Below are 27,833 nucleotides of genomic sequence, written 5' to 3' on the forward strand. Positions count from 1 at the left end.
AAGAGTGAACTAAACGTTGCGCCAACACATACTAAGACTACCCGATCTTTGTTTGCGTGGACTGAACTTCATACATTTCCAATCTCAAATCTGCGACAACAGGCGGCAGCAGTGTCGAAGAAATGTAAGGTGCATTTCTATTATTGGGCTCGAACGATATTAAGTCGCTATAAACGATCTTACTCGGCCAACAAATGATTGATGCGATTGCCACATGATAGAAGCACTTATAGTTGCTGACTAAGCTTTTGAATTTTAACAACTGGAAACACCTACTGGTATTTTAAAGTTAATACAAAACGGAGACAAATAGGTGTCGTCTAAAAAAAAAAAAGCTTCTTTTTAATATGGAAAGTAATTATGACGAAAAAAATTATTAACAATTAAACTAATATAACAGAGAATATGTAACACTAGAATAAGTAAAATACATATTGAATATATTATCTGAAAGTTCGTTAATAATACTCTAATGTTTACATCTGATTAAATTAACCTGAATAAAGACTCAAGAGTCGGTTCACATCGTAGCTCCCAATGATCGTCGCTCAGCGCTCACAACTCTATGGTCAACAGAATATGTGGTCGACTGATGGTCAAACCGGCCTATGACTAGAGATCACATCTGAACTCTAATGGTGCAACTGGCCATTACTCCATCTGCAGTCGGTACATGAGCACCTTCGCTGTCGCAATCCACAGGTCAAAAACCATCCACGCACGCACGCATGCGCACCGAGTCACAGCACACTACGACCTTCTTGCGCGCAATATTAAGTGTGTCAGTGCTTCCACCTGCGGCTGAGCGCGGTCCACCCTAGGACCCGCGACAGCTCACAACACAGGCTTAGCACGGTCCACCCTAGGACCCGCGACAGCTCACAACACAGGCTTAGCACGGTCCACCCTAGGACCCGCGACAGCTCACAACACAGGCTTAGCACGGTCCACCCTAGGACCCGCGACAGCTCACAACACAGGCTTAGCACGGTCCACCCTAGGACCCGCGACAGCTCACAACACAGGCTTAGCACGGTCCACCCTAGGACCCGCGACAGCTAACAACACAGGCTTAGCACGGTCCACCCTAGGACCCGCGACAGCTCACAACACAGGCTTAGCACGGTCCACCCTAGGACCCGCGACAGCTCACAACACAGGCTTAGCACGGTCCACCCTAGGACCCGCGACAGCTCACAACACAGGCTTAGCACGGTCCACCCTAGGACCCGCGACAGCTCACAACACAGGCTTAGCACGGTCCACCCTAGGACCCGCGACAGCTAACAACACAGGCTTAGCACGGTCCACCCTAGGACCCGCGACAGCTCACAACACAGGCTTAGCACGGTCCACCCTAGGACCCGCGACAGCTCACAACACAGGCTTAGCACGGTCCACCCTAGGACCCGCGACAGCTCACAACACAGGCTTAGCACGGTCCACCCTAGGACCCGCGACAGCTCACAACACAGGCTTAGCACGGTCCACCCTAGGACCCGCGACAGCTCACAACAGAGGCTTAGCACGGTCCACCCTAGGACCCGCGACCACTCACAACATAGGTTTAGCACGGTCCACCCTAGGACCCGCGACCACTCACAACATAGGTTTAGCACGGTCCACCCTAGGACCCGCGACAGCTCACAACAGAGGTTTAGCACGGTCCACCCTAGGACACGCGACCACTCACAACATAGGTTTAGCACGGTCCACCCTAGGACCCGCGACAGCTCACAACAGAGGCTTAGCACGGTCCACCCTAGGACCCGCGACAGCTCACAACACAGGCTTAGCACGGTCCACCCTAGGACCCGCGACAGCTCACAACACAGGCTTAGCACGGTCACCCTAGGGCCCTCGTCTCCCGCTAAGTTCCCACTTATGTAAAAACTCACTGATATAAAGTTTTGATTTTACTTAAAAAATATTTAAAGACTTTTTAACATTATATAACTAAATTTCTTTAAAAATTAATTTACTAAACATATGTATAAGCAAACTAATATAAATAACTCAAAAAGAATCTATTAAACTTAAATCAAAAAAATTACAAGATAAAACTTAAAAAGTAGATAATATAAAAAGAAAAGATTTGTTTTACGCAAGAATCCAAAATAACTTGTAAACCAGGGAACTGTCCACAGTCAGAGTAAAATATCCAATTAACATTTAACCAGACATTAACTATCGTAACTTCAATATCCACTATATTGTCAAGCCGCCATTTGTATCCTCAAAGTATCTTAGTTAAAGTAAGTTTAAAACACCAACATATTATAAATCATGAATATTTTACATATTTTCTAAATTCGAATTTCAGTACGTAACTGTAAAGAGTAGTATAGTTAGGCAACGTTTATGTTAAAGTTCACATACAAGCTCACTCTCTTACTGGTCTTAAACGCTTTTATTCCAGTTATGAATGTTATTTGAACTAGATAATCTCCTAGAGGAAGATGGTGGTGTCCGTCAGCGACTAGTACAGGAAACCTGTCATCCATGTGGTGATCCGCAAGTTGAAACCTGCCTGTAGATCTTGATTCTCGAACTCACAAACTACCTCCAGGAACTCCAATGTAAGTAGTTTAATATGGTCGATACCACCCCGACGTCATGGAAAAATCTACTAGTAAATTGCCTTCGATTTACAGTTTCATAACATCATAGATTTTCTACAATCACACGTCATATATTAATCTATCAATTACAAAAACACGCAAATCTTATTTATTATCTTTTCGTGTAAGGTGAATTCTGCAACTATGGTGAACATTATTTTCTTATTTATTTTATAACTTATATTGCTGTAGATTCAATGTTACTTTGCAATTTTTGGAACAAAACTAATATTTTCCAGCAATTGTCTAATCTAAAAGCTGAACCTTCTTCAATTCACATGTAGTAGCTTTCACGTTCGGATTACGACTCAATGTTACAGTCAAATGTTTGATTGTCAACTAACATCACACATTTTGATATACAAAGATAAACCATGCATTTAATGTTATTTATGATTTAAAAACCTAACGAAAAATAAAGAAAAAACCCTTATAATAGAAAGAAATGGTTCAACGACAGCATAAATTGTAAGTAATTTTGGATACATAAGTTATTGTTCTGTGATTAATGTGTTTTAACCTTTACAGCATTCTTTTATGTAAAACATAACTGTACATTTTAACAATAGAAATGTCCGCCGCAAGAGTCTATCTGAAGTGGGGAAAACTTGTCACATATCAGTCATCTTAAGCATTATGAAAATATTATTTTTCTGAGGACACTGTGTAAAGCCTTTGCTTTGTTAATGTTCTTAAACTACTTATAACAATTTTTATTGCACCAGCAATATAAACCACAGTGTCATGCTTTCGTTGGTGAATTGTTATAATTTTTTTATTTACTTCTGTTTTTAGAAGTGGGTACATGTTATGGCCACACCTACAACTGGCATCAATGCGGTGTGCAAGGCAGACGTACATTTGGCAACACAGCAGGGGCCTGGTCAGTAATAACATGGTGTGATGTCGGACCCGCGAGTAAAAACATATTGCAAGAGAACTTAACCCGTCATTGGTCGCATTTTAAAATGTTACACCAGTGTCGCGCATGAGCATTTTGCTCATAGACTTAATTTTACGATTAGAGTCGTGCTTAACCACTTTTAAAAGGCCAAATATTTTACTTATTGCAAATGAAACAACTTTGCTCTTTTAAATAATATTTAATATTATTATCACATAATTTTTAATTTTTTTTTTTACATAAATCATCAGAATAAACTATTTGGCTGTATACTGAAATTCCTTCGTCCGGCCTATGAATACATCAACAATAAATGCAATAGTTTTGGAAGCAAAACAGAAAATCACACATTATTTACTACTTCATCATTTTATAGCAAAAAAAAAAAATATTAAATCTACTGAGTCTTTTGAGGGCACACTAATTTATGTTATACATTTGAGACTATGACTAATAGAACACACATTATGCAATAGAGAATTTCTATTTCAAAATTAACTGCTTTCATGGAAATTTACTTTTTATAACACATAACTAACTCTATTAGGATTTTTCAAAATTTTGGTCAAAATTTTTATCGATGGCGGCTGCTTGGTTTTCAGGTGGTAAACTCTACGGCAACCATGGTGGAACTTCTGTAAATACAAAACACAGAATATATATCACATTACTGAAAATTCTAGTAAAAAATAAAATAGATTCATAAAACTATGGAAAGACTATAATAACATATCTTCCTCTGGAATTCCTAAGAGTTTTTCCAAAATTATAAAATCTTGTCTAACTTCTATGCAAATTCAGCTTTTCAGCATACGTATTCAAAAGTAATTACTTATTTTGATGCGAAAATCAACAATTTTGTAACAAATGATAATGTTTACTATAATTGATGTTTTATGTAATTTTTTTTTTGTATTTTCAATCAAAATATTGATAATTATAACATAACTTACCTGTTCTGGAACATTCAGCGATTTGTTGAAGAGCCAAAGCCACAATGTTCTTCTCCCGATTCATTTCAATAAGTAATACCAAGAATCATTAGATTTAGTCTCACGAGAATATATTCCAAGACTAAACACAGCACTTTGCAAACCGAACTGTCGTCACAATTGTAGCAACGCGACTGGTCGCACTGTGAGCAAACTGCTCATGCGGCATGCATGCCTGTAAACGATATCTTATATCAAGACCAAGTATTAGTTACATTCTGTCAGCCACCTAGTGACTTAAAAAGGAAGGTTCAAAACTCAGCTAGAAAAAAGGACACCTCCCCACAGCAATAAAAACAATAACAGTAAAACATTATTTCTGAGGGTGAGCAAAATGCTCATAGCGCGACCAATGACGAGTTAACAATGGCGACGAGGATGCGTGAAGTAACGATTCGTGTGCTGGAAACGTGTTTTTCTACAAGTGCTTAATTTACATTCAGTGAAAGTGCTATCGCGTTCAACATGGCATCATCATTTACCAAGTACAACCATGCTTGCCCAGAAGCCTGGGCTGAGCATCTAGAGCGTTTTCAGTTTTGGCTGGATTCCAAAGGGCAAGTGACTGATGACCAAAAACGAGGATTGCTAATTGAGATGCTGTACGATCACACCATTCGCGACTTAAAGGACTGGGCGGCGCCGAAAACTCTGCGTGGCTGTACATTTGTCGAGCTCATCGAGATTTTGAGCTGTAACATTGCGCCTAAGGTAAACCCGATGGTGTGTTACAACAAATTTGTCAACAGACGTCAGATGCCAGGTGAGACAGCCGTCGTGTACATGTCCGAATTAAAGCGTCTAGCATCGCCCTGTAATTTCGCCGGCAATGCTACGACCATGGTGTTGTACCAATTTGTTTGTGGCCTGCGCAATGCCGACATACAGGCAAAGTTGTTCTCCGTGACAGAGCTAACTAGCATTAAGGCTTTAGAAATAGTGCAAATGGTAGAACGTTCCGAAGCCAATGTTTTAGAGGTTAGGAACTCCGGCATGGACGAGGTTCACAAACTTAATACCACTGGAACCAATCATTTCAAATTTGGTTCCCCTTCTGTTAGTTTTACGCCTAGCAAGAATGTAACTTGTTTCCGATGTGCAGAAAAGGGACATACTGCTAAAACTTGCCCGCTTCCCAGAGACAAATTGAAATGTCAGAAATGTAATAAGGTTGGGCATGTTGCAAAAGCTTGCAAGCAAAAGGAGAAAGCTGTGTCACATTTGGTGGAGGAAGACCACACGAATTTTATTACAGTTGGTAGCCACACTGCAGCAGACGCCCTACCACAGGCGGGTTTACCACGCCATTTTACTGCAGGCGGGTCATTGCCGCAATCTGAGGGCTTGTTTTTGTTGGCTGATTCATCCCCAGCTCTAAAAAAGAAACCTTACGTCATGCAGATACTGGTTGATAACTTCATGGTGCACTTTGAGGTTGATTCAGGGTGTTCACGAACACTCATGAATGTGTCTACCTTTAATACATACTGTGCCAATCAGGTCGACCAACCTGTTTTGCATCAGGCACCAATTGAGTTGCACACATGGGCATCTCAATCCCTGACTCTGGTTGGTGTGTTCCAAGCACAAGTTCGGCACAAGGATATTACAGTCATGCTGCCTGTGCTGGTTGTTGATGGTGTTGGACCGAATATTCTGGGTCGTAACTGGTTTGATGCCCTAGGTACGTATTTCCATTCAGGGTGTACATTTTATGTCTCCAGATACACCCTATTCCACTATTTCAGATGAGACGTTTTTGCAAACAGTCATGAAGCTTCCTGCTGTGTCAGGTATTGGGACAGGTTGCTATAAAGGGCCACCACTGCATCTAGATTTAGACCCTACTGTTCCTCCTGTTTATCAGCGCGCTCGTTCCGTCGTCTTCTCACTCTCAACTAGGATGGAAGACAGCATTGAGGCGAACGTCAGGAAGGGGATATGGATTCCCATAAGACAGGCTGGATCCTGGGCAACTGCTATTGTGCCAGTCTTAAAGCGCAATGGTTCGCTACGACTATGTGCTGATTACAAAGGCACTGTTAATCGTGCTCTGTCTGCTGATACCTATCGCTCCCCCACGGTGGATCAAGTGTTGTCGGAGTTGTCAGGTGGTGTACTCTATGGCACTATTGATTTAGAAGAAGCTTACACCCAGATTCCAGTGACTGAAGAGACATCACACACATTGACCGTCAATACGGTTCGGGGCCTGCACAGGGTGACATGCTTACCTTTTGGTATCAAGGTGGCTTCAGCCGCGTTCCAAAGGGTTGATGACGGCTTACTGGGACCTGTCAAAGGAGTTATTGCATACAAGGATAACATATATGTGAAAGGAGCGACACTAGCGGAATACCGCCTCCGGCTCATCCACGTTCTGCAAATTCTGGGTGACGCTGGGTTAAAAGTCAATGCTGAGAAATGTGTATGGCAAGCTTCATCGATTGAAGTCCTTGGGTTCAGGGTTAATGCAGAGGGAATTTATCCTACGGCTGAAAAGACGGATGCTATTACAAATGCCCCTGTACCACGCACAAAACAAGAAATTCAATCCCTACTGGGACTGATTTCATTCTATGGCAGATTCTTCAAAGACAAGGCCACAATTTTGGAACCATTACACCGCTTGCTCGATTCGAAGGCTACATGGGTATGGACTGCAAAGCATCAAACTGCACTTCAAACTGTGAAAGACATGTTAATCAGTCCTGAGGTATTGTGCCATTACAATCCTAATTTACCTTTGCTCGTTACAGCTGATGCTTCACCTGTAGGGGTTGGTGCGGTTCTTGCACACATCATACGAAGCGATGATCTGCTAGGTAAAGTTACAGAAGTATCTATTGCTTACGCATCACGAACCCTATCAGTCACAGAGCAAGCTTATTCACAACTTGATCGCGAGGGTCTTGCCATTATTTTTGCTGTTAAGAAATTTACTCCGTATTTGGCCTTTCGACCGTTTACAATCGTAACTGATCACAAGCCTCTGCTTGGCATATTTTCTCCAGACAAACCAACCCCCTTGCATTTGTCACCAAGAATGTTACGATGGACTCTTATCTTAAGTTCATTCGATTATCAGCTACGCCACCAACCTGGAAAATCTGTTGGTCATGCTGACTGCTTGAGTAGGTTGCCTCAGCCTACATCTGCAGATGATTTGTGCCCTGAACCAGTTGGCATGCACCTCCTGGAGGCTAGGGACCTACATCTCTTATCTCCACGAGATATCGCAAAAGCTACAGAGAATGATGATATTCTACGGCAAGTCAAACGATACAATCATCTTGGTTGGCCGGACAAGGTACAAGACAGCTTGCGCCCATCTTTTGTCAAAAGGTCAGCGCTATCTCTACAATCTAATTGCATCTTATGGCATGACAGGGTCGTGATTCCATCGACACTGCAAGAGACAGTATTGAAATTGATTCATTCCACACACCCGGGCGAAAACTGCAGCAAGGCCATTGCCCGAAGTATTGTCTGGTGGCACAATATCGACACGGACATTCAGAACAAGGTTAAACTTTGCCAAGCCTGTCAATCAGTAGCTAATGCACCTCCAAGATCAGTTGTATCTCCATGGCCCCGTTCAACATTCGCTTGGGAACGAGTGCATTTTGACTATGCAGGACCATTCCTGGGACATTACCTGCTCATTGCAATTGATGCATTTTTGAAATGGCCAATAGTCAAAGTGGTGTCAAGTTTGACTGCTTCGGTTCTTATTACATACACACGCTACATTCTGGCTGATTTTGGCAAACCAGTGGTCATCGTAACGGATAATGGACGGCAGTTTACATCCGATGCCTTCAATGACTTCCTTCGCAGAAATGGCATACGCCACCTGTGTACCCCGCCGTGGCACCCTTCTTCAAATGGGCTAGCGGAACGCACAGTACAAACAGTCAAGAAGTTACTGCTGAAGTTCGAGGATGTAGATATCCATGCACGAGTGGCTCGCGCTGTATGGGCTATGCGAACACGCCCCTCATCGTCCACGGGTAGAACCCCTGCGGAAGCCATGGGTAGAGCATTTCGTACGCATCTTACTCAACTACACCCTGCATCCGAGTTTGACGCACCAACACCGGTGACATTGCCCTCACTCCAAGTCGGGGAACTGGTATGGATGATGAAGCATAGTTCAAGCAAATCTAGTTGGGTACCAGGTCAGGGTGGCTACCAAACTGTAAAGAATAAATTCCCTGACTTTTACCTGAATTTTCCAGGACAATCATTTTTATTCCCTGACCATGCCTAACAATCTCAATTTTTTTAAGAGTAAAACCTTCTTATTTTTACATATTATAACTAACTTATCAGATATTAGAAATTAAAATTTTTTGTTTATAGTGTATGTTAAGTGATGATGAACTTGCTAATATTTAGTGAATTATATATAGGTAGGGCCTACTAATGAACATACACATTCTTAAGCAATATTAGCAAACAATCTTTATTAGTTTTTCTATGTCTAATTGTAAGGTAACAAATTAAAAGAGTAATGGGTCTTTTTTCTTAATAATGTACGTAATTTTGTTGCCTGTAAATAATAACACATTTTTTGTTGATTATTTCTAAAACTTAAAAAAAAATTAAAATTTGTATATTTATAAAACTGAATTTTATTCACTTACATAAACACATTTCATAAATAATATTTCTTTAACTAGCTATAAAATAAATCCTTTTATAAATTAAAATTTTTCGATTATATTATATGTTAAGTGAAGATTAAAAACAACTGTTACCTATATACGCCATTTTACCCAATTATGTAAATTATTGTTTTATTTACTCATTTGATGTATAATAACCCAAAAAAGAATAATAGTCTAGGCGTTCACAACACTGATCATTATAAAAAATAACTACTATAACATACAGAGAAGATCGCCTGCAGTAGCGGTAGCAAAGCGAACGAACTATCTGTGACCAGGGCTGCCACTCTGATATTCATGAAAAACCTAGATAACCTACAAAAAAAAACCCAGACACATGGGTAAAAAACCCAGATGCGTCTAAAATGCTATCGTTGAAAATGTTTGCGTACTAATTCAAAAATATAAACATAACTGGTTTTAATATAAAACAATTAATTGCCTTACAAGACTGAAAACGGTTAAATACAACCAATACAAGAAAATTACACTGCAGCAAAATGACTGTATAAATAATTCTTGGACCAGCACATATCATAAAAAAACCTACAAATATATACATGACAAAACAAACACCATCACTGCATTATTTAAACCGGTAATTGTTTTTATAAAACTGCATCATGTACGTAAGTCTTTATTCAGAGTCTGATTCTAAAAGATCGGTTTGAAGGTTAATTGTTGCATTGGTTTTGTGTTCTGCAAGCCTCTTTGAAGAATGTGTCTAATTTAATATTCGACTTAGCTTCTTGAAAACTAGTTTTGTGTTTAAATGTATTTTTGTGTGTGAAACGCATAGACTTGTTTGCATTTATCAAACAGATATTGCAACAGATACAGTAGCTACTACCTTTATTATTGTTTTAGGTATAAAAATAATTAAAATGATAAAAAACCTAGAATTTTTGGAATTCATTATTAAAAAACCCAGAAACCCAAACACCATCGGAAAAACCCAAATCTGGGTGGAAAAACCCTTGAGTGGCAGCCCTGTCTGTGACCTGTCTTCTTTGAATTCGAGATGGGAGCGGACGAACTAAAAGAGCGACCTAGTTCGCACGTGTGTGCTTTTTTTTTTGTTCCCAGTTGTGTAGTGCTTCTTTACGTTTTACTTTTCAGATGTACTATTTATTTTATTTTGCTGTCCTCTTTGTGTAAACGTTTTTTAATAGGAGCGCTTCCGGTCGCGAACTATTATGCGCAAGTCTAATGATTAGCTACTCTTAATATTTACCTTTCACTTTTGTTATCCTGTATTGGAATTCATTAAAAAAATGTTTTACTCCATAAAAGTAATGGGCTAAAAATTTGAATATAACCGAATAAACACTTTAACTCATTAATCACCTTTACTCTTAGCTTTCGGCAACGGCAATATTCTTCCCAAGCCCACACGTTCATATCTGATCCCGCGCACATTTTTTTTCCCCATCTTTGTCTACTACTTCTATTCTCTCCTTTTTATCTTCAGAACAAAGCCCGACTAGCTTACTAAATAATACTGAAAACATGTACACGCCACTATTCAAAATGTTTACACAAAGAGGACAGCAAAATAAAATAAGTAGTACATCTGAAAAGTTAAACGTAGAGAAGCACTACACAACACGACTGGCAACAAACAAAAGCACTCACGTTTTCATCCCAAAACGTTCGTGTACTTGTACCACAGTTGCCAATAATACGAGAAACAAAAATAAAACTATTTCGGTCATCTCGGTGTACTATGAGCTATAAAACTAGTAAGCATAGAATAATTTGGTACACGTACCATAACTATGGTGGCAATACAATGTATGCGCGCGCACGCCAGCCAGCTGTTATCAGCAATGCAAACACAGCAGAGTTTTTCATGGACCCGCGACATCAAAAATGGCTTCATTAAAATGTCAAACTTCATATAAAATATAGTATTCAGAATTTCAGTTAATAATTCGCTACATACAATTAACAAATTAACAAAGACTATAAATAATATTAAGCTGTAAAATGCTGCAGCAGGAACTTTAGACAAGATTTAATTTTTTCCCTTGACTATTTGAAAAATTTCCTGACTTTTCCATGACTTTTCCCTGCTGGCAAAATTCCCTGACTTTACCCGGTTTTCCCGGTTTTCCCAGTTGGTCGCCACCCTGCAGGTATAGTACATGGTCATTCTGGAGTTCGAGCCTATGACATTAGACTAGACTCTGGGTTGCTGGCCATGAACGTTTCCGCTGACTATGTACGTCGACGATTTGCTGAAGAACCTGGAGATGACGTTGATGACCCCACGAGGATGGTCGATACAGGTGCACCTCCATCTGTATTACCATTATTCCAGAGAAGTTCTGAGGGATGTAGTGCTCACATGTCAGGACATAGTCATGCTGCATCAACGTTGGGGGTGGCTTATCCGGCTTATCCCTTGGGTAACATACATCAAAACAGGCATCAGACACATTCACCTGATACACAGGAAGAAACTGGTGCTACTACGTCAACACTGTCACCTGCACCAACATATTGCAAGAGAACTTAACAGTACATTAAATATGTGTACTGTTAGTTACATATACATGCAAGACGACCAACTCATTTTCTTTCTTCTTTACACACCACCATTAACAACATATTTAGAAACCTAGAATGTTTAAAATAATTAGCGTCCGAAAGTTACATTAATAAAAATTCAACCATAACAATTTTAATTTTTAAATGCATTAATTTTATTCATTAATTAATGATTATGAATTGGGAACATACTGGTTAAATTAAGAGATGTGTCTCATAATTAAACTTTTAAAAAATATTTTCAAAATAAATGCTTTATTTAATATCCGGGGATTTTAAACATGTGCGTGGATCTTTTGTTTGAACAGTTTTATTGAAAATAACGATAACTGCGATTCCTGGGTGAATGTGTTTTACTTTTAGGTAATGACTTCTGACCTAACAGATTTTCACGGCACAATTTTCCCAGTAGCTTACAATTCTGCCTTGATTGAACACAGCAGACAACAAATCAGTGCAAGGATGAAACCGCTTTCTGATATGTGGAGCAAAAGGCAAATGTTTTTATGTGTATATACTTGAAGATAACAAGCATCATAAATTTCGGTATACATGATTATACATTTTATTATGTTAAATCCATGGCAACAATAAACAAATTTAAACAAGTAGTAATGTGACACACGTGATCTTAAGTTTGTAGTAAGCATTAACAAAGGAATAACAGTAATAGTTTATGCAACATGCATACATGTTAGTGCTTGAATGGAGTTGCTTAGATTATAAATTCAACATATCCAAAAAACATTTACAGGGATCCACCCCTTTCTACAAAAGATTACACTTCAAAAGTTATAATTTAAATAAGGACAAAGTTTATGAGGAACCAAAATACATATTCAAACAAAGAATACATGCAAAGAATGCATAATTCAGGGTCAAAGTTACTTCCCACTTTAGAGTTATAAACAAAATACTTAATAAAAAGCATAATACAATGAAGATCAAAATATAAGATTACTAGTCGACTCAGTTATGAGTTTAAGCAAACACAGCGATGCTAAGCCGCAATCCAAAACAGATGTGGGCCACCCCGAGAGGTGCACCCAGACTTGCTAAGGCAGAAAATAAGCAGAAAGAATTTACATGACATGGCCCATCCATACAAATTGTTGACGTCCAGGTATGTTACATTATTTGATGGCTGGCTGGGATCGTAGGTGCACCTTGCAGTGGCTCGTCACCACTTGAGTGACCCCGCCCCTGATCCCAGCCTCGACGAACTTCGATCAATCATCAACACAATCTGTACCTCTGTCTGTTTCAACCCTCGCACTCAGACGTAGTGGCCGCAGTTGGTTCCATTGGTAATGAGACAACGCTGACGAAAGTTCTCAAAAATACATGTCAGCAGCAGCACACCCCTCTTGATGTAGACGCCACTGTAGTCGCCCAGGGTCTTGCAGCCGAACATGTCCCATACTTTCTTTGCATGAATACAATCTTCGTCACTGTTGTCCTTTAATTCTTTAAGTGGCAGTCGTGACTCGTCCAATCTCTTCCAACAGGTAATGTAGTCGTATGTGAACTCACCTTTCCTTGGGATGGAGATTTCTTCCGCGAGAAAAATTTTATTGTTTCTTAAAATTTGTCTGCTGGCAGGTTTAATGCAAGGGATGCCAAACTGTGTGCCATGAACCTGAAACTATCGATAAACTGCACTGAAAACTTGTCGCCCAGCTTCCTTGAAAATGTGATCATTCTTTCCTGCAAGTGGGGGATATTGTGGAAGTACACCACCAGTTTCTTGGGCCGCCTGCACAGAATGTTACACTTGCTGCAGGCAGTTTCAAGGTACTTCCCACTGAAGTGATATTGGTCTCATACTTTGAGGTTGTCGGTAGTGAAGATACATTCACAGTAGCAGAAATTTTGGGTTGCAGCGAAGCTGGCTTACTGCTGTGGCATCAGAGGCTCCATGGGCGGGCTGGTTTCATATATTCATTTTACTTGAGTTTCCACATATACGTATTTCTCCTCAGCACCGGTGGCCCGGTATATTATCGGTTCTTTTGGCAGCGAGGATGTTCCTCTATTGTCATGGTTCCTAAGTTGCCAGATTTCCTTCTGTGTGTTTATGTTAAGGACAAAGTTTATGTACCCCCAATACCAACAAGAACTGCAAGAACTGAAGGAATGCATCACTGCAGCTGTGACAGACATTGATGGAAACATGCTAGAGAAAGTATGGGGGGAACTGTATTAGCGTTTGAATGTGTGCGGGGTAACCAAGGGTGCACACATTGAACATTTGTAGAATGTACCATAAACTTGGTGAGTGTGTGTATCTTTTCATGTTTGTACGTTGCTAAATTTTTGATAAACAGTGCTTTGAAACCCAATGAATCATTTAGGCTGACTTGATGAAATGACGCCTGCATTTTTTTTCATTTCTTGAGGCAGACAAATTAAAAAAATGTTAAACACTCGCCTATTTCATTTTAACTAATTTTATGCCATCGTTTACACTAACACTTTCATTTACTATGACTTTAAATATTTTCATCTTATTACAAATACCTACCATTATTTTAAGATATTTAATACAATTGCATTTTTATTTGAAATGTAAAGTACACATGTAAAATTTTCACCCAACATATTAGTTTATTCTTAGTTTTTCTTAGCATTACTTAAACAAAAGTAAATATGGAATTAACAGTTAACCAACTGTAAACCAAACTCTTCACGTTTTTTTTTTCTTTTTACCAGATTTTAACTCCAATAAACTTATATTTATATTGAGTTAAAATTTATATTGACAATAGTGATTTAATGGATTCCATAATTTTTTTAAATTTTTAAACAATATAACCCCCTGTTAAAACTTAATAGATGCTATTTTTGAGAAAGTTGAATAAGAGAAGGTAGCTTAAGGTAGGTATGTACTTAAACTTATTGTTTCCAATGTTTTAAATTAAGTTAGATTTGTTCAGAAGATATTATTTTGAAAGAAAAACTATATTTACAATATTTTATGTTATAAAAAGTAGAACTGCCACAACTTGTAAAAAAAAAGAGTTAGTAGATTTTGCATGTTTATAAATAATACAACATAACTTACATGTCGCTTGATTAGCTTCAGAGATGAGACCTTTATAATAAAAACAATTGCCCACCTTTTCACCTCTTTTACGGTCCAATAAAAATGGTAAAGGTTAAAACCTGTTCTAATGAAAATAGAAGTGAAAGATTTTCATTTTAAAAACACACCCACCCCTTTTAACTACTTTAGGGTGTGAATTTTGCAAAATGGTAAAACTGTGGTTGGTAGTTTTCGTAAGTTTATTAATGGTAGGTACCTTTTTATTTTTTATATTGCCAAGTTATTAAGTTAGACATAAACCTTTTTAGTAAAAAAAATCATCAAAATCCGTGTAGTTTTCTTTAATGCTGGAACGAACAGACAAAAATTTTAAAAACTACAATTTGGAGTTCTCAATAAAGTAGACAGCTATTTCGACAAGTTGTTTATTCTAAATTTCATCCCTTGTATAGATTTTCACCTCAAACCTTTTTATTGTTAGTAAGATAAATGAAACATGAGTGTTCAAACAACACTATGGAGTGTTTTTATTTGGTATCTGATATATAATTTATTCATATAACATTTAGTTGCTGCAAATTTGTTTAGCACTTTTACTTAATAGTACCTACCAAGTCTCTAAAACGATTCTGGGTAGCAGAGGGCCAGGAAATGTGCGCACCTCGTTCGTGTAGCAAGTGCTCCATCTCATACATGTTGACACTGCATCAGATGGAGAAAACAAGCATGGATTTTATAAAGTATGTTTGGTGGCATTGCACTATATCCAAAATGCTTTATAAGTTTGTAGGTTAGTTCTGACTGTGTGGAAGGTGGTCTTCTCTTACAGAAGCTATCCATTCCCATTGAGGTAAGGTCCTTGCCCGAATATGCATAATGAATAGGTGTACATAGTTCGAAACTTTGTAAAACCACACGATCATATGACTGTCTCTTTGCACTAACGATAAATGTAGACGGCAAAAATTGGTGGGGAACTGTAAACTGTTGCTTAATATTTACGTAAAGCTAGTTTGAGGCAACTTTGTTATCTGTTTCGACAAATATGGCGGTGTGCTTGTGCAGCTGGACTTCTATGGGTTCCTGGCCTGGGCCATAATTCAGCGCGTGACCCTCCCGCTGTGCATATTCCACCGCTTCCACTCGGCCGTGACGCTCGCCGAGATCTGGAAGACCAGCTACAAGGCTCGGCTGGAGTAGACCTCAGCTCTGCGGTGCGGTGCTGCAGTCACTGCGTCCACTGCAGCTCTGGAAACGAGCAGCGCGCAAGCTGACGGCGCTACTTCTCATCATTCAACCTACATCCTTACAAATATGCACTGCAATCTGCATGCTTTACTTCATTTGGGTGGGGTTTTCGTTTTTGTTACTTTTTTACAGACACTGACTACATTTATTTTAAAAGTCAGCCACATTTATTTTTTGAGAGTACAATTAATCTCTTTTAAAATAAAATTTAATTCTTAACATTTGTAACTGAATTTATTTTTTAAAAGTTACTGTGATAAATTTTTGATATTTTTTTACATTAGTTTAAAACCTTAAGTTACCCCTTTAAAAGTGAAAAAAAAAAGCTGGAAGAAATGATATACTATTGTTTACTATAAGGTATAAGTATAGAGTGTGTTGTGAACTTATGATTTTCAATGGTTGACTGATATTTGTGGGGCGATGAGGAAGCTGGGTTGTTTGTGAGGACGGCGATCAAAGTCGTCAGATGATCTTAGCGACCATGCGTAAGGCGTTCCCAGTTCAAATGAAATATCGACGATGACTGTATGCATGGATGTGACTTCATCAATATCACAATTTTATACTAGTACTAGTCAGTATTAAAAGACATGTATGTGAATAAGTTGTGATGTTTCATAGAAGTTGCGATTGTACATATAATACTTAATACAATTAGCCATGTGCTGCATTGCTGCTGCCCTCTATGCTCTTTTTTGCTTTGCCATTTAAATTATATGAAAATGCAATCCTGCTTTTGGGGAGAAGATTACAACAATAGACGGACTCAACATCGAAAGAAAATTTCGGAAAATAATGACTGCATACAAGTTATTTTACTTTCAATGCGAATTTTAAAGAAGAAAATAATATTGATCTGAATGCCACAAATGTTTGTAGCTAAAAAAGATTTGTTTCTATCAAATGTTTATGTATGGCAAGCTATATACAATGACCACTCATCACTCAGGTTTTTTTGTCAGGAAATACTGTTTCAGGTCTGTTAGACCTCTCTTCATCAACTCTGCAATGCTATTACAGTTTCTTCCACTTCTTCCCATCTCACTGTCTCCCTTTTGATTTGCTTCCTAAACTTCATATACTTCATTGATCCTTATATCCCCCGCTCTGTCAATACGATTAAATACTTCGCCACCTCTATGTTACAACAATTCAGTTGTCTACTCCAGCTTTGCCCATACTAATTCATCTCATAACATGTCCCCTGTAACTGCCAGTATGCCCCTAATACCTTCATTGCCATTGATGTGAGGTCCTCGGCATGTGGTATGTGTTTCAATGCTGCTTCCCTCCTTGAGTCAACTTCCTCACATGCAATATGCAACAGGATTGCTGTGAACGAAACATCTGTAAGACAGGGAGAGGAAAGATATCTTCAAAACCTGTAAAACACAGCGAAACTGACAAAATATAGGTTTCCAAATTTGATTATTCATTTTCAATACTTGTGTGTTCATTTGTATCTTAAAAGCAAACAAAATCATGTGAAGTTGAAAACCCATCTGTTTTGTAAGAGAACAAACAATGTGGTTTTATGTTGCAGACTAGCATCGTTGGTTGCATTGCAGTGATGAAAATGATGACAGTGCAAACTGTGTATTGTGCAGGAAAACTTTTCATGGCCATTTTCACATTTTCAGTGTGGTTGAAATGTGATTCGATAAGTATTTGTAGTTTAATATATCTATATTGTTATGAATAATGTGGGAAAAAATTTGGTTCGTATAGGATAGCCCAATTAAGATTTATTAATTACTAATAAATAACTGTACTTAAAAATGTCTGATCACCAATCACTTGCTCTTTAAATGTTTATTAGCCAGTCAAGTCACTCAATGTCTGTCAAGTTCCACAGTTCGCATTCCTCACTAGAGCTAGGCTAGCCAGTGATTCACCCCTTACTTCGCACCTGTCCTCACACACAAAGCCTCGTGCCACTCAGTCACACTCTCACGGTCCCGTCTCTCCTCATCACGCCTCTCTTGAGGGGGTTTCTCACCCTCTTCGCCGATATCGCACTTCCCTTCACTCCCGAAACCCTCAGAACTCGCGGAACTCCCGCGGAGGCCGGCGTCGTCACTTATATATTCGTGACGTCCTTCTCGAAGGGACGAGAGGGGCTGTGACATGTCGCGTCATCCCGGGCCGCAAAGACCAGAAAGGCGACGTTTATTCGCGCCACTCGGCATAGCGGTCTCGGGAAACCCGCAGAATTCCCTGGCCGCTGAAAGTGTCGGTTACAATAGTTCGAGGTGGGACGGTGTGCGGGGAGCAGAGGGGGATGGTTAGCCAGACCCTTGTAATCCAGCCGGGCATGCGTGACGTGTGTTTCACAGCACTCGTGCGGGGCCGCTGGAAGCCCGCTCAGGTACTTGGCACGCGTCGCGGCCTTGCCTCCTAGCACGCATGTAACAATATGTTATCTTGCAAGATTGATTGATGCGTCAGGGAAAAATTTTGTTTGGACAGGGAAAAAATTGAAAACTCAGGAAAATGGTCTAGAGAAAGAGTGCGGAAACCCATGTCGTAAACCCGATCTCTTTCACTCACTGTCTTCTCTTCCTTTCTTTTGAATTAATTATCGTACGTAAATTGATGCAAACTCAACACGAGACAAAAGCTGCAAATAATACCTGTTGCATGGTTTGAGGAACTAAAATTAAATAATCCAGTCATACAAACACCAGTCGTACCCTAGTCTGCTGCTATTAGGCATTGAGATAAAAGCCGTCACACTAATGCAGTAGGTAAAAACAGAAAAGAAAATTATGCATAATAGTTGTATTTTTAAAAGCGTATTTAACAGTTTAATTTTGTAAAACACACATTTACATTTTATATGCAAAATATTACATCCTTAATATGATTAGGAAAAAATATTAAGAAAAAATTTGAACACACGTTTATATGTTCTACAGGTTCCTTCTCCTGTGGAATGTTGTCAGATCTAACACAATACTAGCATGAAGTAAAGCAGAAGATTACTTGTAAAGATGATGTACAAAGAAACCTTTTTTGAGTTTAAATGTTTATTTCACATATCGTAGTGATATAATTTAAAATGTTAAAAATATTTACACACTACAAACATTACAGACAACATTCTACATAGTCATAAATATTATTTAATATTATACTTGTTTTGTCAATTTGTTGCACTTTATAAATAAATAGTCTTATTTTATCACTGTTGTATGTGGAGTCTACCGAGATCACTAGAGACACAAACGGACAATGAACACTTAATTGGGGAAGTAATTAAGGTGAAACTTTTGGAAGGACTCATATTTGCCTGTAATAATTGAAGAAATATACAGAAAGCCCGAATCGTAATGACTGGAATGGGATTCTAACCCAAATCTTCCAGAATGTGAGTTCATTGTTTATTGTATCGTTCCATCATATTTGTAATGGAAATATTCAGACTTAATTTTACTAAGACCATGCACAAACAAACATTGCCATTCATTTATCACATTAAATTTTGGAGCTACTATTATCTTGTTACTTCACGATAGTTCTTGTTCTAATACAAATCTATAAATGTAACTAATGTGCAGAGTCCACTTAGTCAGGCCTGATCTTCCTACAAGTTTAAAAAATAAAACTTTTTTTTTAGTTATTTGTTATTAAAGTAAGTGGTTATATAAGGTCGTTAAATAACCTATAGTTGAAAATATAATTTTTTTTATGGTTAAACTTTCTGATATAACACCATGAGTATATTCATAGTGCGAAAAAGAATGAACTTTTTACAAAACTGAAAAGCACTAAGCATCAAAAACAGTGTTGTTTATCTCAGTTATAGTATTGTCACAAAAAAGGACTGAAAAATGGTTTTGCAGTTTTTTTTTAAATTTTAAAAGTCTACCATAAAAAAATTATCTGCTCAAATTTTTACAGATATTTATTTTAAAATTCCTCTTTTTTTTTTTTGTTCTCTCTAGTTAAGGGTATTATGAAAAATAAATTAATGTCAAGAGACTTAAAGAAGTACTATGTAAATGCAAAGAGACACTTCCGTTTAAACTGCAGGGTTGTTATTTTATTAACTATTTTAAATCATTTGTGATATTCAAAAATAAAGGTTTGCAGTTCTAAAAGGTTTTACCACTTACTAAATCGTAACCGTTTTAAAATTAGTTCTATTTATAATTAGTTCTATCCTCCAAAAAATTTGTAATTCATTATTGTGAATAGGTACTTATTATAATTTTTCTAATAAATTGGTGAGTGCATCTCTGAAAACAAAGTATGATCCACAAAACTTCTTGTACTAGTTGATGCTACCACCACACTTCTGTCCACATTTAACTGCACTATTGTAATAGTTGGCATACACGACAGCGCACTTGTCAGTCATCCTGGCAACCAGAAAACTGTCATTGTTCCCAGTCATTTTCTCTCGGGCGACTGCTCTTATTTAAACCTTATGCATGACAGTACTACAGCTTTCTGTTCCCTTCCAAAGGGTCTTCTTTTATTTGTGGTCACATTGCAATTATTGTGAGGTTAAGCACTTCTGTAAGACATCACAGCTTAACATCTTCATGTACTTATCAACAACCCTGACATTAAACCGTTTTCTCGGAGTTAATCATTACATGTTCTGTGCATTGCTATGTAGAATGTTAACAGTTATTATGGCATATTCTGTTTGAAATTAAAGTAGATTTAGTTTACAATTTTAAATACATTTCATTATTTTTTTTATTCATACGTTTTTATACTTCAAGATTACTATAGCTTAAGAACTAACATAGGAGTAACAGTATCATAACCTTGCCTCGGTACACTGTACATACCGACAGTTGTGGACCACTTAGTTCATATGTTTGTATGCTCTTATCAAGTTATTCTATGATTAATTTAAGTTTTGTTGTAAAAAATAAATAGTACAAATAGTTAAAGATTTGATGTGAATATTTTTAACAAAAAATTATACATATTTATATTTAAATAGATATGTTGAAACTATTTTAATGCTTGTACATTCTGCAAACTTGTACAACTATAAAATAGTTTTTTGTGGATGTCATTTTATTGGACGATAAAGCTATGGTCAATTTAGAGATCATAGAGAGAATTTGTGTAGTCATATTAATAATAAAATTTTAAAAAATATTATACGAAATCGTAAAGCTCAAAGTTTTTTGGGAAAAAGTTTTCACTGCCGAATGTGTATGTACTGATTTTTTTTTATATTCAATACCTTTGAGATTTGATGCAGAACCCTTTCTTGTACATTTTATTGTACAGCTGAGCATAGTAAAATTCCTTTGTGGGAAAATGTAATGTACAGTGTGTAATTTATTAATGTGATATTTACCTATAATCTTCACAAGAAAACTTATTACAGAAGTTTGATCTAACAGTTTTTACAGATGTATTTAAATTTTTAAATTGTATTATTATGTGTATTTTAATATTCGTACCATGTTTCAATAAAATTGAAAGTTTCAAAATTTGACTAGCACAGCTAGTTAGGTTCCACACAAGTTTTTTTATATGTCCTACTTTTATAAAGCATTTATTTACATATCACAGCAATAACTTTATAACATAAAGTTTGAATACTTGAGTGAATTCATTATGGCCTCCTAGTTTGGGGGACTTATTATTTCTTACGACTGATTTTTTTAGTGGAAACAATGTAGGTACTAGGTTAAGAAAGAAGGATTATCTGTTCCAGTTAACAATGTGAATCAAACAGTGAGTGTTTTGTGTTAAGTTATATTTAATTATTTGTACATAAATGTGTTTTCTAATTAATCTTGTATCTTGTAGTGTGAATGTGGCTTTTGACTCATGTAGCATGTAGATTGTGACTTGGCAAAAGAAACTGGAATTTGTAACTGTCCTAAACCATCAAGAAACCAATAGTTTTATAAAATAAAATTTCACTGGTAATAACTAGTGCATTGTTCATTTTTTGCACTTTTTTAATTATAATAACTAACAAAACATTTCCAGTTTCTTTGAAAGAGTGTACAAAACATGCATGAAATACTCTATGAGGGATAAGTACCACAGTTCAAGTATTGTAAATGTGACAAAATAAATATATGTTGGCTATTTGTGGAACCAAAATATCACTTCTTTCCTTTAAATCTTTTGCATAAAATATATCATGCAGCAGCAGAGCTGGGCAAAATACTTTGAAAATATATTCAAAATACAAATTACAAAATACCCGTGTACATTTATAACAATACAGTTACAAAATACTCAAAATAAAATGTAGTTTAGATACAAAATAGTATTTTAAAATACAGATGAAATTACAAAATACATGCAACATTTTTGTGAGCAATGAAGGACGAATTCCCTTTAAGACAAACCAGTCTCTCAAACATTATGGTTGTGTATTATACCTGCAAATTAAAACAATCTTTCAACAGGACCACTAGAGGTTAAACTTGTATTATATCGTAAGAAAAGCTTTCGCACCACTGGATAACCATCTAGCATACTCGTGTGGGTAGCCTTATCTTGTAAGTATTGTAATAACTGAAGTTCAATTTTGTTTGTTTGTGCAACACTTGATTCATTATTTGTATTGACATTGAATGCAAACCAATCATCTGCTGGTATGTAAATGTTCTTCTTGTCATTTCTCAGTGGGTTTATGTCCTTTGCAGCCACTGTTAGAACCTCTTGTATCCGTTTCCTCATGCTTTCATTAGTTGCAGTTGCAGGTAACCAACGCAATTTGAAGTATGGGTGTGCACATGTTGCAATAATGGCTTCATTTACCTCTGAAGTTAATTCAAAATATTTCTCAAATCTTTTCAAAACTGATGTCTTCACAGCTTCCAAAAGATGTGCACCAAGTCTGAAAGTTTGGAGTTCTAGTTCTTCAAACTTTTTAACCAATGTAAAAAGTGTTGGTAGTAATTGGCCATAATAGCAGCCATCTCCCTGTACGCGGTCAAGAGCAGCAGCAAGAGGGCTAAATATATCTTTAATGGTGCATTTCAATTTTAGTGATTCAAAAACTTCTGGTAATTTTTCTTGAAATTGTATAATCTGGCAGATAGAATCGTACATAGAATTCCATCTGGTAACACAAGGATAACTTAAGTTTATGTCCTAGGATAGAAAATATTATTTCAGCCGATTTTGGTCGGCCTGAGGCATTCCATAAAGTAGAACACTTGGCCAGTGTTGGGTGATGAATCCTCGAAATTGATGGATTGCTTTCAATGGCCTTATTGATATCTGTTGTTGCAACGAGATTTAGTGTATAAGATGCGCATCTCAAATGTTGAGGAAGAATCAGTGGATGTTTAGATGTCGTAAGACTGTCATCGACATCAATGAACATTAACTCAGCTTCATGAACATACGTGATAAGATAGAAATTTTTAAAATCTGTGATACAGTTTCTGTTCAACTAATATGTACCTTTACAATGATATCACTCACTAGTGCCAGATTGCAAATAAATAGCCAATCCTAATTTCCAAAATTAAAATATCCAGCAAATAAATTAGATGTTTTATAAATGCAAGTACGCAATGTATTTTGTATTTTATAAAATAAAAAATACAGTAAATACACTTCAAAAGTATTTTAGATACAAAATATAAAATACTGATACATAACTTTCTACTGATTCAAAATACAAAATACCCAAAAGTATCAAGTATCGAAAATATGTATTTCAAATACTTGTATTTTCGATACTGCCCAGCTTTGCATGTAGGTTTCCTGGAATATTCTAGTAGATAATATTATGCTGACATTTTTAGAACATATAAACAAAAATGTTATCTTGATATTTGAAGAAAATATAAACCAAAAGGATATTCCTTCTTGTGTTATGGCTGTATATAAGTCTAACAATTATGATTATTTCTTAAAATGAGCAAAACTATCATTATTTAAGTTCAGCCAAAAAAATTTATATTCGTGCAATTTTTTTTTCCTAACCTAAATTAAAACCTAGTGTATTTGGGAGGGGTCTGGGTTAGGGATAGACTCTAAGTGCGTCTCAGGCCGAAGCCTATACGCTCTAATCATGCAGGGTTTAAGCCATGCGGGAGAGGGAGCATGCATCATGTGCTAGGAGGGGGATTGGCCAGCCATGGCAGCGATTGTTGCCATGACTAATGCCCCTCACTGACTATTCTAGACTATAAACTAGATAAGTTGGGCCCAGGTAAAACCTGCACAGACACAGGGAAAACCCTGGGCACTTACATGCGGGATGCAAAAGTTAATGCATTATTGGCAAGCAGGTTGATTACAGGAAACAGAAGGATGGTTCCGGAAGAAGAGTTGGACAGAGTAGAAAAAGAGTCTATCATGCGGGGGGTTGGGGGCTTGCACATTGCTGTGTGCATTGGTTTTGGATGGCACTGGTTGCTTCGGGGGCGACTTTAGTCGTTTCCTGCCAGGCTGCCAGCCAGCCATAATATTTGTGCTATATTGCATTCCCTTTTTAAATGAAGACTTTGAGAAATAAAAGATAGCTAGTCTTCCAGTACTCCCCAGTGATGTGTAACATCTAACCTCAGTAACGAGCAAATTCATGTGTGCTCATTTTGCAAATACACTTTTAATACGAAACACGGACACGAAATTTAACGTAGAATTCTTAAAATAATCCCGAGCGTGATAAATATACACAAATAGTGTTTTCAATTACATTCCTGGACGCATAATCACAAGTAGTTTCCACACCCGCCGCTAGAATTCACTGCCGGAGCAGCTACGTCGACTATGCAGTCATTTGATTAGCAAACCAAAAATTTAAACTATATAGTGAAACGGCTCTGATAAAAGCAAAGCAAACTTTAAAAAAATACAAAACCTGATTTTCAACAAAGAATTTTATTAAAATATTGCTCTTCATGTTAAAATTCATTAAACAGATAATATTATAAAGTTTCCCTTTGCCTTTGTGAAATCTGGTTCTTACCATCCACCACAGATGGCAGATCGTGGCATTCACGAAATTACTCCCACCAAATGCTGTTTAACGAGAGCTAAGATGCTACATATAAAAAAAACTCTAACGAGCAAGAAGTCCATAAGGAGCATAATGGAAGTAACCAAGGAAACAGGTTGTTCAACAGAAGCTGGAGTAAAGTTCCATGTGGTAACTGAGAGAACCGGGGTGTACAGAAAATGGCTGGTGAAAGGATGTCATGGGAATACCAAAGATGAAAGTTACGTATTAGAGGCCTTAAAAGTGACCTTGAGGGAGGTGGTAAACATACAGTAGCCAAAGCGTTTTTTTTTTGCAGGGCGAAGGAAGTGGAACTAAGTAGAAATAGTTCAGCTGTTTCGTCTACAGAATAAAACCAGACGTGGATAATGAAATCAAATGGGTCAGAGTCATTATTGTCCAGTTTAATTTTTTTTTTACATTTGGTTTTTGAATTCAAGGCTTTACTGCTTTTTGGTTACAATGAACACACTTATATGCATATAAAAAAAGTTTGTTTCGTGTTTTTATGTACCAATTTAGGATAATTCTGAACTTAAGGTCAAATATAAGCATTTTTCCCCCCACAAAATGAAGAAATAAAACAATTGACCTTCCTGACAAAAAAAAAGTGTGTAGTTAGAATGTATTGTAATTTCTCATATAAAAAAATAAAAGTGAAACAATAAAAAACTAAATATGGGAATTTTGCCTAAGATGACATACTCAGGTAAGATGACATAGTACCTATATTTGTTCAAATATATGCGCCACAAGCGCCGAAATGACGTTTACGTGTCTGCTCATAGATGGCGATACCCTAAAAAATTTTGAGAACGCCCTCTTGCGTTGTTTTGATGTGGTGTGGATTGTTTCGATTTCGTCACTCGAAAATATTATTTTGTTGATAGAGTTAGTGCCAATTAATATGTATCAAGTAAGTTTTTGGTTGTGTTTAACTACTTTGATATGAACTGTGGTAAATAAGGGTTATAATACTGAAGAATAATTAAAGTAACCTCAAGGTTTTAAGTCGCAAAAGGTGGCAAATATTTTTTTACCTCGTAGGGTAAGATGACAACTGTCGGCTTAAGATGTCATAGTATGTTCTGTTACCCTGAAGTTCTTTACATGTAAGGATAATTAAATCTTGTTTTATTTTATCTTCAGGTTGCCCAGAAAATATGAAAGAAAGTTTGCGCGTTATTTATGGTCAAAGGAAGATATGGCGAAGGTCATTGAAAGCATCAAAGAAAACAAAATGGGGTGGCTTAAGGTCTCTAAAAATGTAACGTGCCGCAGGCCACACTTCGTCGTCACCGTGAATATTCATGTAAATCTTGTTCGTTGAAAGCATACCTTTTAATTATCCATACAAAAACATTTAGTAGAGCTTTTACTTCATTTTGAACAGATTCTTTGGGTTTAACACCACTGATGTCAGAAAATTGGCATATGAATTTACAAAAAGGCAGGATTGTCTGATATATTGGACAAAATAAACAACTGGCATATTGGGATTGGCTAAAAGTGCTTAGGGAGCACAACCCCTCCGTCTCTTTGAGAGATCCTCAAGTCACCTCCGCAGCGAGGGCAAGGCTTTTAATAAGCCTCAAGAGATGAAGTTATTTGAGCTCTTAGAGAAGTTGGTGACCGATAATAATATTACACCGTCAACAATTTACAACATGGATGAATCTGGCCACACTATAAACATGAATATTTTGATTGTGCACATCCAGGAACCTTGTAGTTATGTAATGATAGTGGTTACATGGTAGGTGACTTATAAGGTCAAATGTATGAAACATTGCGTCGGTTACACTGGCTGCAACCCTACACACAATGTTTTTTGATCCTCGATGTTTGCCACAGTAGTCACAAAAACATAAAAACACTGGAATTTGCTAAGTCCAATGAAGTCACACTGCTGTCTCTGCCACCGCATTACACCCATCGGATGCAGCCACTTGACAACTCATTTTTTGGACCACTCGATGCATATTATAACCGAGAAATGAGCACCTGGCTACAAACGCACCCTGGTAGAACTGTAGGGCTTCACCAAGTCGTCGTTATTTTTGGGAGCGCGTACGGAAGTGCACCTCGGTCGGAAATATAACAAGTGGCTTTGAGAAAACTGGAATTTATCCATGGAAAGCACACATTATTCCGGATGAAATTTTTCTGCCCAGCAAAGTGACAGAAAATATTATTGAGATAAAGACGGACGACGGAGGACGCGAAGAGGAAAATGACGAAGAACTTTCTGGATCAGCATCTGATTTCACAAAACTTTGTCAGTATAACCTTTTACCAGATGATCCATTGCAGCCTAATCGTGAAGATGCTGCTTGACCTTTGTTGAGCACAGCACAGCATACAATGGATCCTGAAACAATCAATTCAGTTTTGCATGATTGCCAAGTCATGGCTAGATCCTCTTCCACCCAGGATATGCTAAAAGAGATTTCGTCATTTCTGAAGTCAATGTCCACGGGGCAGGCAAGAAATACAAAGTGGAAAATGACTGGCTCTCAGGTTCTGACAGGCACTCCTTTTATGAACGAAGTTAAAGCCCAAGTCAGAAATAAAAAATAAAAGGAAAATCGCAAGAGCTCTAGAGCTCGAAAGCATGACTAAGATGCCGAACCTGTGGAAGATTTTACTCAGGACGCTGATGATGTTGATGAATCCGATGCTGTGTGCCTTTATTGTAACGAATTGTATATCAAATCAAAGCCAGCAGAGCTTGGGTATACTGCTAATTATATAAGCGATGATGCCACAATCTTATGTGCTGGCGTTGCAGCAAGAATTAAGTTGTTCAAATGTGAATTGTGTACCGATAACTAGGT

The 27,833-nt window shown here is 37.4% G+C and overlaps 2 protein-coding genes across 14 annotated transcripts in view; one reads left to right on the top strand and one right to left on the bottom strand.

Annotated features, from left to right (window-relative positions):
- The window catches only part of LOC134531601 (proton channel OtopLc), a 620,588-nt gene extending 598,458 nt beyond the window's left edge, over window positions 1-22,130 (top strand). For all 12 annotated transcript variants that reach the window (XM_063367341.1, XM_063367335.1, XM_063367337.1 and 9 more), the window contains one exon: window positions 15,855-22,130. In XM_063367341.1, the coding sequence (XP_063223411.1) occupies window positions 15,855-15,989 (135 nt within the window). In that variant the 3' untranslated portion in view covers window positions 15,990-22,130. The remainder of the gene's footprint in view (window positions 1-15,854) is intronic.
- A 1,568-nt stretch (window positions 22,131-23,698) lies between these two features.
- LOC134531606 (palmitoyltransferase Hip14) overlaps window positions 23,699-27,833 on the bottom strand; it is a 203,379-nt gene continuing 199,244 nt past the window's right edge. The window contains exon 13 of one of the 2 annotated variants that reach the window (XM_063367350.1): window positions 23,699-27,367. In XM_063367350.1, the coding sequence (XP_063223420.1) occupies window positions 27,289-27,367 (79 nt within the window). In that variant the 3' untranslated portion in view covers window positions 23,699-27,288. The remainder of the gene's footprint in view (window positions 27,368-27,833) is intronic. The other variant, XM_063367349.1, reaches the window with a different exon arrangement.

The sequence above is a fragment of the Bacillus rossius genome, chromosome 5, assembly GCF_032445375.1.
Source record: "Bacillus rossius redtenbacheri isolate Brsri chromosome 5, Brsri_v3, whole genome shotgun sequence".
Taxonomy (NCBI): domain Eukaryota; kingdom Metazoa; phylum Arthropoda; class Insecta; order Phasmatodea; family Bacillidae; genus Bacillus; species Bacillus rossius.